Source organism: Dromaius novaehollandiae, chromosome 34 (genome assembly GCF_036370855.1).
Source record: "Dromaius novaehollandiae isolate bDroNov1 chromosome 34, bDroNov1.hap1, whole genome shotgun sequence".
Taxonomy (NCBI): Eukaryota; Metazoa; Chordata; class Aves; order Casuariiformes; family Dromaiidae; genus Dromaius; species Dromaius novaehollandiae.
The window spans coordinates 1,294,792-1,304,889 of NC_088133.1; the positions used below are offsets into that span (position 1 = coordinate 1,294,792).

At 71.5% G+C, this 10,098-nt stretch overlaps 2 protein-coding genes across 2 annotated transcripts; both read right to left on the reverse strand.

Moving 5' to 3' along the window:
• Positions 1 to 48: 48 nt before the first annotated feature.
• Positions 49 to 7,694, reverse strand: LOC135325202 (delta-like protein 3). The gene is given in 7 exon segments (XM_064502970.1): positions 49 to 572; positions 719 to 794; positions 882 to 1,341; positions 2,462 to 2,588; positions 2,590 to 2,858; positions 5,132 to 5,189; positions 7,644 to 7,694. Coding segments are annotated over 7 exon segments (1,047 nt in total). The 3' UTR covers positions 49 to 566.
• Positions 7,695 to 8,105: 411 nt separating this feature from the next.
• TIMM50 (translocase of inner mitochondrial membrane 50) lies at positions 8,106 to 10,097 on the reverse strand (the record flags this gene model as incomplete). Its single annotated transcript, XM_064502971.1, is given in 6 exon segments — positions 8,106 to 8,413; positions 9,416 to 9,522; positions 9,593 to 9,749; positions 9,823 to 9,921; positions 10,000 to 10,076; positions 10,079 to 10,097. Coding segments are annotated over 6 exon segments (564 nt in total), but the record flags the coding sequence as incomplete, so codon positions are not given.
• Between the last annotated feature and the right edge of the window lies 1 nt (position 10,098).

Consider the following 10,098-nt stretch of genomic DNA (forward strand, 5'->3'; position numbering starts at 1 on the left):
TGGCCTTGCTGTCCCCTCCCCCCCCCCCAAACAGCAGCAGGCTCCGCCTTCTCATTTGCATCTCATTTGCATTTAATTTGCATCCCATCCACAGCCCCCAGATGCCCCTGGATGGGGGGGAGGTGCCATGTGAGGGGGTGGGGCTCCCCCTGCCCCACCTCTTTACCCATTGGCCAGTGTGGGTGTGAGGGGGCGGGGCTTCCTCTCACCACGCCCCTCCCCTGGCCCAGGGCCTGCTCCTTGCCGATTGGCTCGGTGCTGGGGTGGGGAGGGGAGGGGCTTGCCGAGGGGGGCGGGGCCTCGTGGCGACTGAGTGGCTGGGAGGGGCTTGGAATGGGCGGGGCCTGGTAAGGGGCGGGGCTTGTGTGGGAGGGGCGTGGCCTCTTCCTGGCGGGTGGGAGGGGGCTTAGAAAGCAGGAGGGGCTCGGGTGTAAAGGGGCGGGGCTTGGGGAAGGGGCGGGACTTGAAGGGGCGGGACTTATGAAGGGGCGTGGCCATGGAGGGTCCACGGTGGGCAGGGGAGGGTCCAGCCTCCCCCCAGCATGGCTCCATCGTCGTCGCTGAGGTCAGACCTGGAGAGGGGGGGCATTTTGGGTGGGGGGGTGGGGGGGGGGTGAGTTGGGGCTGCTCAGGGCTGAGCCCGGCCTGCCCCCCCCCCCCCCCCCCCCCCCAGCTCGTGACATGGATTTTTGGGGCCCGGGGGAGGGGGGGGTGTTACCTGGGTGGCGGAGACGCGGGGCGGCCGCCGGTCGGGGGCGGGGGCAGCCGGGGGCCCACCTGGCTGCGGCAGGGGGCTGCGGCGGGAGAGAAGGGGGTCATCAGGGCCCGCCGGAGACCCTCCGCCCCCCCCTGCCCGGACGCCTGGGCCCACCAGGCCTCACCTGCGTGGGGGGGGCAGCGGTGGGGGGCGGCGGCGGCGGCGAGCGGCCAGGGCCAGCCCCAGGCCGGGGCCCAGCAGCGCCAGTGGGAGGGCGGCGGCCAGGGCCAGCGGGGCCTGCGGGGGCCGGCGGGGCGCAGCCGGCGGCCCCCCCACCGGCACCTCGCAGCGGGCACCCATGAAGCCGGGGGCGCAGGCGCAGACGTGGCCCGAGAAGTGGGTGTAGCAGGTGGCACCGTGCAGGCAGGGCCCCGAGGCGCAGGCGTCGGCCCGCCGGCGGCAGTCGGCCCCGCCGTAGCCCAGGGTGCACGAGCAGCTGTAGCTGTTGGCCCCGTCCACGCAGGTGCCGCCGTTGGCGCAGGGGTTGGGGCTGCAGTCGTCCACGTTGTGCTCGCACCGCGGCCCCGAGAAGCCCGCCCGGCACTTGCAGATCACGCTCCGGCCCAGGTCCAGGCAGTGGCCGCCTGAGCGGGACGCCCTGGGTCAGCGCCGGGGCCGCGGCCCCCCGCACGCTGGCCCCAGCCTGGGGACCAAGCTAGTGGGGACGTTACAGCCTGGGGTGGGCAGCGCTTGGTGGGACAGTGTGATGGGGGTGGGCAGCTAGTAGGGACATTACGACTGAGTGTGGACAGCTATTAGGGACATTACGATTCACAGTTGCAGCTACTACAGACATTACGGTTCTGAGGTGCCGCTATTATGCACATTATGACCAAGGGTGCACAGCTATTAGGGACGTTATGACAGTGTGTGGGCAGCTATTAGGGACATTACAACCAAGGGTGGGTAGCTATTAGGGACATTACGGCAGAGAGTCGGCACTGTTGGAGACATTATGGCCCCATTTGGGCAGCTATTAGGGACATTACAGCCCATGGTGGCCGCTATTAGGGATATTACAGCCCATGGTGGCAGCTGTTAGGGACACTACGGTCCAGAGCAGCCGCTCTGGGGGAGGTGTGTAATATTAGGCACATTATGGGAGCACTAAGGGCCGCTGGAACCCCATTGGGGATGGAGCCAGCGTGGCTACTGGGGGCATTACGGTGCCTGCACATTGTGGGGCACCTCTAGTGCATGTATTACGACAGCTAACTGCTGCGTGATCCCTCTAATCCATATATTATGGTACCACCCCCTGCATGACCCCTCTAGTGCATGTATTACGGTACCGCCCCCTGCATGGCCCCTGCAGTGCATATATTACAGTACCTGCCCCCTGTGTGGCCCCTCTAGTTTGTGTATTACGGTAGCTACCCCCTGCGTGGCCCCTGCAGTACACGTATTACGGTAGCTACCCCTGCGTCGCCCCTCTAGTTTGTGTATTATGGTAGCTGCCCCCTGCGTGGCCCCTCCAGTTTGTGTATTACGGTAGCTGCCCCCTGCGAGGCCCCTCTAGTGCGGGCATTACAGTAAGGCCCCAGCGGCGGCGCCTCTACAGGGCGCATTACGGTATCCCGTGGGCGGCCCCGGTGCGGCGCCGCTACTCGGCGCATTACGGCGCCGCGGGAGGGCCTGGAGCCCCGAGGGCCCCGGGAAGCGCCGCCCGGGCCCGGAGCCGCCGCCGCCGCCGCCGCCGCTCACCGTGGAGGCAGACGCGGTCGGCGCAGCGGTCGGCGCGGCGCTCGCAGTTGAAGCCGCGGAAGCCGGGCGGGCAGCGGCAGCTGTAACCGGCGCCGGGCGGCGGCGCGGGGGCGCAGGCGCCGCCGTTTAAAGCAGGGGCCGAGGGCGCAGGGCGACGGCTCCGCTTCCGGTCCCGCCGCCGAGGCGGCTTCCGCGCTGTCGCCGGCACTTCCGGCGCCGCCGCGGCGACTTCCGGCGGCGCTCGGCCCACATCCGGCGGCGCCCAGGCGGCGACTTCCGGTGCCGCGGAGGCGACTTCCGGCGGCGGCGGCGACGCCGTTCTCGGTCCCGCGGTTGCCGTCGCCTCGCGGCAGCGCGGCCCGGGGGCGCCCCGCGGCCCCGCGCCGCTCCCGCCGGCCTGCGCGGGCGGCGCCGTCACCGGGGGGGCCCGGGGGCGACCCGGGGGGGCCCAGGAGGGTCCCCAGGGGGCCGGGGGCGACACGGGGGGGCCGGAGGTGCCCGGTGGGGGGCCCGGGGGCGACACGGGGATCCCGGGGGGGGTCTCGCAGGGGTCAGGGAGTCCCCGGGGTGCCCAGCGGGTCCCGGGGGGGCCCAAGAGGTGCTTAGGGGGGGTTCTCAGGGTGCCGGGGGGGTCCCGCAGGGATCCGGGGTGCCCCGGGGGGGGTCCCAGGGGTGCCCAGGGGGTCCCAGGTGCGTCACGGAGGTCCCGGGGGGTCGGGGGGGGGGACACTCACGCTGTGGGTGGCCCCGTGGCGGCAGGGGTGACCGTCGGCCCCGGGCGGGGGGGCCTGCCGGGGCTCCCGTGCCCGCGGCACCCGCAGCACCCGCCTGCCGGAGAGGCCTGTCAGCACCGGGGGGGGAACAGGGGGCACCCAGGGTGCTGGGGACATGGGGACAGGACAGGGGGTGCCCAGGGGTGCTGGGGCATGGGGACAGGTCAGAGGACACCCCGGGGTGCTGGGATGAAGAGAGGAGGCCAAGGGACACTCCAGGGGTGCCAGGATGATGGGGACATGGCTGGGGACACCCAGGGTGCAGGGGACAGGCCAGGGGACACCTAGGGTGCCAGGATGATGGGGACAGGCCAGGGGACACCCAGAGGTGCTGGGGACATGGGGACAGACCAGGGACACCCAGGGGTGCCGGGATGGTGGGGACACCTGGGATGATGGAGACATGACTGGGGACACCTGGGGTGATGGGGACATCCAGGGTGCCAGGGATGGTGGGACAGGCCAGGAGACACCCAGGGGTGCTGGGGGTGCTGGGGACATGATTGGGACACCCAGGGTGCTGGGGACAATGGGGGACACCCTAGGGGACACCCAGGGTGCTGGGACGAAGGGAGGAGGTCAGGGGACACCCAGGGTGCTGGGATGATGGGGACATGGCTGGGGACACCCAGGGGTGATGGGGACAGGCCAGGGGACACCTGGGGTGATGGGGGACAGGCCAGGGGACACCCAGGGATGATGGGGACACCCAGGGGTGCTGGGATGAAGGAGGAGGCCGAGGGACACCGAGGGGTGCTGGGATGATGGGGACACCCTAGGGGACACCCTGGGATGATGGGGACACCCCAGGGGACACCCCAGGGTGCCGGGACGATGGGGACACCCCAGGGGACACCCCAGGGTGCCGGGACGATGGGGACACTCCAGGGGACACGCGGGGCCCCAGTACTCACGGTGGGTGCAGCGGGTGGTGGTGCCGGGGGTGCCCGGGGTGCCGGTGGAGGGGGGGTCCCGGCGAGGGGGTGCCGGGGTGCTGTGGGTGGCGGTGGGGGGGGGGCCGGGCGCGCAGGCGCAGGCCAGGCGCAGCTGCCCCCCCCCGGCCCCCCGGCGCCAGCGGGGCCCCGGCGTCAGGCGCTGCCGCCAGCGCGTCCGGCCAGCAGCTGCCCCTGGCCTGCGCCCGCCCCACGTCAGCGCGCCCCAACAGCCGGCAACACCCGCACACACATCCCACAACACCCGGCAACACCCTGACACCCAGCCCGCGACACCCCGACACCCGGCAACACCCGCCCCACACCCCAACACCTGGCAACACCCCCACCCAGACACCCATCCCACACCCTGGCACCTGGACACCCGCCCTGCAACAGCCGGACACCCACCCCCGCAACACCTGGACACCTGGCAACACCTGCCCTGCACCCTGACACCCAGCAGCACCTGCACCCAGACACCCATCCCATACCGTGACGCCTGGCAACACCCGCCCCACATGTGGCAACACTCGCACCCAGACACCCACCCCACACCCTGACGCCCGGCAACACCCATCCCACACCCCGACACTTGGCAATGCCTGCCCCACATCCAGTAACAGCTGCACCTGGACACCCATGCCGCACCCTGACACCCAGCAACACCCACCCATCGCCCAACAAGACCCACCTGACACCCCAATAGCCACCAACACCCACTCAGACACCCAGCAACACCCGCCCAACACCTGGACGCTCCCCAACACCCACCTGATGCCCCCAAACCCACCCAAGTGCCCCCAACACCCTGACACCAACCCAACACCCCGACACTCACCAACACCCACCCAACACCACCACCCGATACCCCAACACCCACCTGACACCTATACGACACCCCAACACTCGTCAGCACCCACAGGGCACCCACCATGACCCCCCCCCCCAGGCCCCCCCCTCACCCGCGGGGCCTTCGGCCTCCTCCAGCCGCCAGGTCTCGATGAGGAGGGAGACGGTGCCCTGCAGGGGGGGGGGGCGTGGGTCGGGGGGGGTCCCAGGCTGGGGGGGGGGTCTCAGGACCATGGGAGGAGGGTCCTGGGGGGGGGGGGTCAGTCTCGGGGGGGGGGTTAGTCCAGGGCTGGGGGGGGGCCCACCCCAGGGGTCCCTGGGGAGGATCCTGGGGGGGGGGGGGTGTCAGTCCCTGGGGGGGGGGGTCCCACCCCGGGGTGGGTGTCACTGGTGCAGGGGGGGTGCCCATCCTGGGCGGGGGGGGGGGGGGTGCTGGGTGCAAAGGAGACCCATCCTGGGGGGGGTCCCAGGTGCAGGGGGGGGGGGGGGGTCCCATCCCAGGGAGGGGGGGGCTGGGGTGCAAGGGGGTCCCACCCCGGGGTCCCATGCCGGGGGGGGGGGCTGGGTGCAAGGGGTCCCACCCAGGGGGTCCCGTCGTTGGGGGGGGGGGGGGGTGTCTCTCACCGGCCAGGGGAAGGCGAAGGGCAGGCGGAGGGTGCGGGGGCGCCGGGGGCCGGGGGGGGCCCGGGGGGCTGCGGGCGGCGCCCAGGCTGCAGGGGGCCCCCCGGGCCCCGGCGGGCGCAGGCAGAGGCGGAAGGCGAGGCGGCAGGAGGGGGGGCCCCCGCACGCCCCCCCCGCGCCCCCCCGCGCCCCCAGCACCCGCAGCTCCAGCACCCCGGCCGGCTGCGCCTGCGGCGGGGGGTAGGGCTGGCCATGCACCTGGGCCCCCCCGGCCCCCCCGGGGGTTCCCGCACCCCTAATACCCCCCCCCGGACCCCCCCGGGGGTCCCCCCACCCCTAATACTCCTGGGCCCCCCCGGGGTCCCCCCGCCCCTAATAGCCCCGGGGACACCCCCAAACCCTCCCGGGGGTCCCCCCACCCCTAATGCCCCCACGGAGCCCCCCCAGACACCCCCGGGGGGGGCCCCAAACGCTACTGCACCCAGGTCTCCCCCCCCGGGACCTCCCTCCCCCCCCAAATAACGTCAGGGCCCCCCTACCCCAAGCCCCCCCCAGCCCCCCCCCCGGCTATCACTTAAGGATCCCCGGGGCCCCTCTGAGCACCCCAGAGCCCCCCCCAAAGAAAGTGCCCCCATGGCCCCCGGGACCCCTGAGGTCCCCCCCAGCTCCCCCCAGGGCACCCCAGAGCCCTGTAACCCCCCCGCGGACCCCCTAAAGCCCCCCAATAGCACTAAGGACCCCTCTGAGCCCTCCAGTCCCCCCGGGGACCCCCAGGGACCCCCCCAACACCCCCCAGGGACCCCTGAGGCCACCGGGGACCCATCCAGGCCCCCCCCGGGGACCCCAAAGACCCCTCAGAGCTCCCCAATACCAACCACGGGGTCCCCGAAGGACCCCCCCGAGCCCCCCAACACCCCCCCTACAGCCTTCCAGGGTCCCCTAAGGACGTTCCAGAGCCCCCCCACACCCCAGGGACCTCTAAGGCCCCTCGGGACCCCCCCAGATCCCTTCGGGGTCCCCTAAGGACCCCCCCGAGCCCCCCAACACCCCCCAGGACCCCCCCAGATCCCTCCAGGGTCCCCTAAGGACCCCCCCGAGCCCCCCAACACCCCCCAGGACCCCCCAGATCCCTCCAGGGTCCCCTAAGGACCCCCCTGAGCCCCCCAACACTCCCCAGAGACCTCTAAGGCCCTTCAGCCCCCCCAAATCCTTCCAGGGTCCCCTGAGGACCCCCCCTGGGCCCTCCAACACCCCCCAGGACCCCCACAGCCCTCCAGGGTCCCCTAAGGACCCCCCGAGCCCCCAACACCCCCAGGGCCCCCTAAAGCCCCTCGGGACCCCCCCAGATCCTTCCAGGGTCCCCTAAGGACCCCTCGAGCCCCCCAACACCCCCCCAGGGACCCCCCCCAGATCCCCCCAGGGTCCCCTAAGGACCCCCCCGCGCCTCCCAACACCCCCCCAGGGACCTCTAAGGCCCCTCGGGACCCCCCCAGATCCTTCCAGGGTCCCCTAAGGCCCCCCCCGAGCCCCCCAACACCCCCAGGGACCCCTCCGAGCCCTCCAGGGTCCCCTAAGGCCCCCCCCGAGCCCCCAACACCCCCCAGGACTCCCCCAGATCTCTCCAGGGTCTCCTAAGGACCCCCCCGAGCCTCTCAATACCCCCCAGGACTCCCCCAAATCCCTCCAGGGTCCCCTAAGGACCCCCCCGAGCCCCCCAACACTCCCCAGAGACCTCTAAGGCCCTTCGGCCCCCCCCCAAATCCTTCCAGGGTCCCCTGAGGACCCCCCAGAGCCCCCCAACACTCCCCAGAGACCTCTAAGGCCTCTTGGACCCCCCCCAAATCCTTCCAGGGTCCCCTAAGGACCCCCCAGAGCCCCCCAACACCCCCAGGCTAAGGTCCCCGTGGACCCTCCCAGCCCCCAAAGCCCCCCCAGGGACCCCCCCAAAATCCCCCGGGGATCCCTAGAGCTCCCCGGACCCCCCCTCACCGGGGCCGGACTCACAGGGCAGGCGCTGAGCAGGGCGAGGAGCCCGGCGAGGAGCAGCAGAGCCATTGCCCCGTGCACCAAGGGGGGTCCGGGGGGGTCCCGGCCCCGGGAGGGGGGGTCCCGGGCCGGGGAGCAGGGGGGGGGGGCCGGAGAGGGTGCTGGGTGCCGGGGGGCAGCGGCTGCCTGGGGGTCCGGGGGGTGCGGCGCCGTCCCGCTGCTCCGCCGCGTCTGAGCCCTGCTGCCGCCCCCCTCCGGCCCCCTTTATGGGGGGGGGGCCTGGCCCCGCCCCCTGCCCCGTGGCCCCGCCCCCGACCCCGCCCCCAACCCACCCCCCATCACCCCCTCCCCAAACTGGGGGGGGGAGAAGGGAACAACCGGACGCCTGGGCCCCGGCTTTGCCCCCCTTCCCGGGGCAGCAGCAGCGCCTGGGGGGGGCCCAAAACCGCCCCCCCGGGGGGAGAAAAAGGCAGAGGCGGCTCCGCGCGGCCCTTTATTGCCCCCCCGCCAGGGGCGGCTCCAACGACCCCCCCCAAAATATATATATATATATAAGGAGAGGGGGAGCGCGGCGGGTGCCCCGGCAGCGCCATGTCGGTGGCACGTCGGCGCCGCTGGCGTGTCCCCGGGGTGTCCCCATGGCGGTGGCGTGTCCTCGGCGTGTCCCCGGCGTGTCCCCGGCGTCACTGCTGCTTGGAGCGGGGCCAGAGGCGCCCGGCGAGGGAGCCGAGGAAGAGCCGGGGCCGCTGGGCGCCCTGCGACAGCTCCGCCAGCCGCTGCTGCTCCTCCTGCGCCGCCGAGGGGACGGGGACGGGGACGGGGACGCCGTTAGTGGTGGGGGGGACACCGGGACACCATTAATGGCAGGGGGATGCCAGGACGCTGGTAATGGTGGTGGCAGGGGGACGCCAGGATGCCATTAATGGTGGTGGCAGGGGGACGTTGTTAATGGTGGCAATGGGGGGACACCAGGATGCCATTAACAGTGGTGGCAGGGGGACACCAGGATGCCATTAACGGCAGGGGGACGTCGTTAATGGTGGCAACAGGGGGGGACACCGGGATGCCGTTAATGGTGGTGGCAGGGGGACAACAGGATGCCATTAACAGCAGGGGGACGTCATTAATGGTGGCAACGGGGGGGACACCGGGATGGTGTTAATGGCAGGGAGACACCGGGATGCCATTAACGGTGGTGGCAGGGGGACAACAGGATGCCATTAACGGTGGTGGCAGGAGGACACCAGAATGCCGTTAACGGCAGCAACTGGACATACCAGGATGCCGTTAATGGTGGTGGCAGGGGGACACCAGGATGCCATTAATGGCAGGGGGATGTCATTAACGGTGGCAACGGAGGACACCGGGATGCCATTAATGGTGGTGGCAGGGGGACAACAGGATGCCATTAACGGTGGTGGCAGGAGGACACCGGGATGCCGTTAATGGTGGGGGAATGCCGCTAAGGGCAGCAACCGGACATACCAGGATGCTGTTAATGGTGGTGGCAGGGGGACACCAGGATGCCATTAACAGCAGGGGGGACGTCATTAACGGTGGCAACGGGGGGACACCAGGATGCCGTTAACGGCGGTGGGAGGGGGACACCGGGACGCCGTTAACGACAGGGGGACGTCATTAATGCCAGCAGCATAGGGACGCTGGGATGCCGTTAATGGTGTTGGTAGGGGGACACCAGGACACCGTTAAGGGTGAGGGGGGACACGCCGTTAACGGTGGCCGAGGGGGGGACAGGGGACACACGGGGCCACCGGGGGCTCGGTCCCCACCTGCTCCAGCTGCGACTGGCGCCGCTTGAAGGCCGCCAGCGGGTCGTCCTCCAGCGCGTAGTTCTCCAGCACGGTGCGCACGTCCTCGACGCCGCTCAGGGCGATGGCTGCGGGGACACGGCGGCGTCAGCGCGGGGACACGGCGGCGTCCCCTCGTCCCCAGCCCCCCCGGCTCACTCTTGAGGAAGGCGGCGAGGTCGTAGAGGGTCCGGTCCTCGGAGCCGCCGTCCCAGCGGGCCAGCGCCAGCCCGTTGTAGGGCTGCAGGCAGAAGGCTTCCCTGCGGCAGTCCACCACCACCACCTTGGCGGGGTCTCTGTTGAGGCAGGAGATGTCCTGGGGGGGGACAGGGACGACGGGGGGTCGGCACGGAGCTGGCACCGCCACCGGCGTCCCCGCGTCCCGGTACCTTCACGTGGTGGCCGTCCATGTAGCGGGTGGCGTCGCGGAAGAGGCGGTAGGAGACGAAGCCGTGGGGGTCGATGCTGTCGATGAGGGGGAAGGCGGTCTGGGGGGGGTGTTGGGGGGGTCAGCAGGGCCCAGGCGTGCGTGTCCCCCCCCCGGTGACACCGCCGTGTCCCCTCACCATGCCGGTCTCGGAGGTGAAGACGACGATCTCGTAGAGCGGTGCCAGCTGCTGGAAGAGGCTCTCGATGCCGGGCGCTTCTTGAAGCGCCAGCCGGTG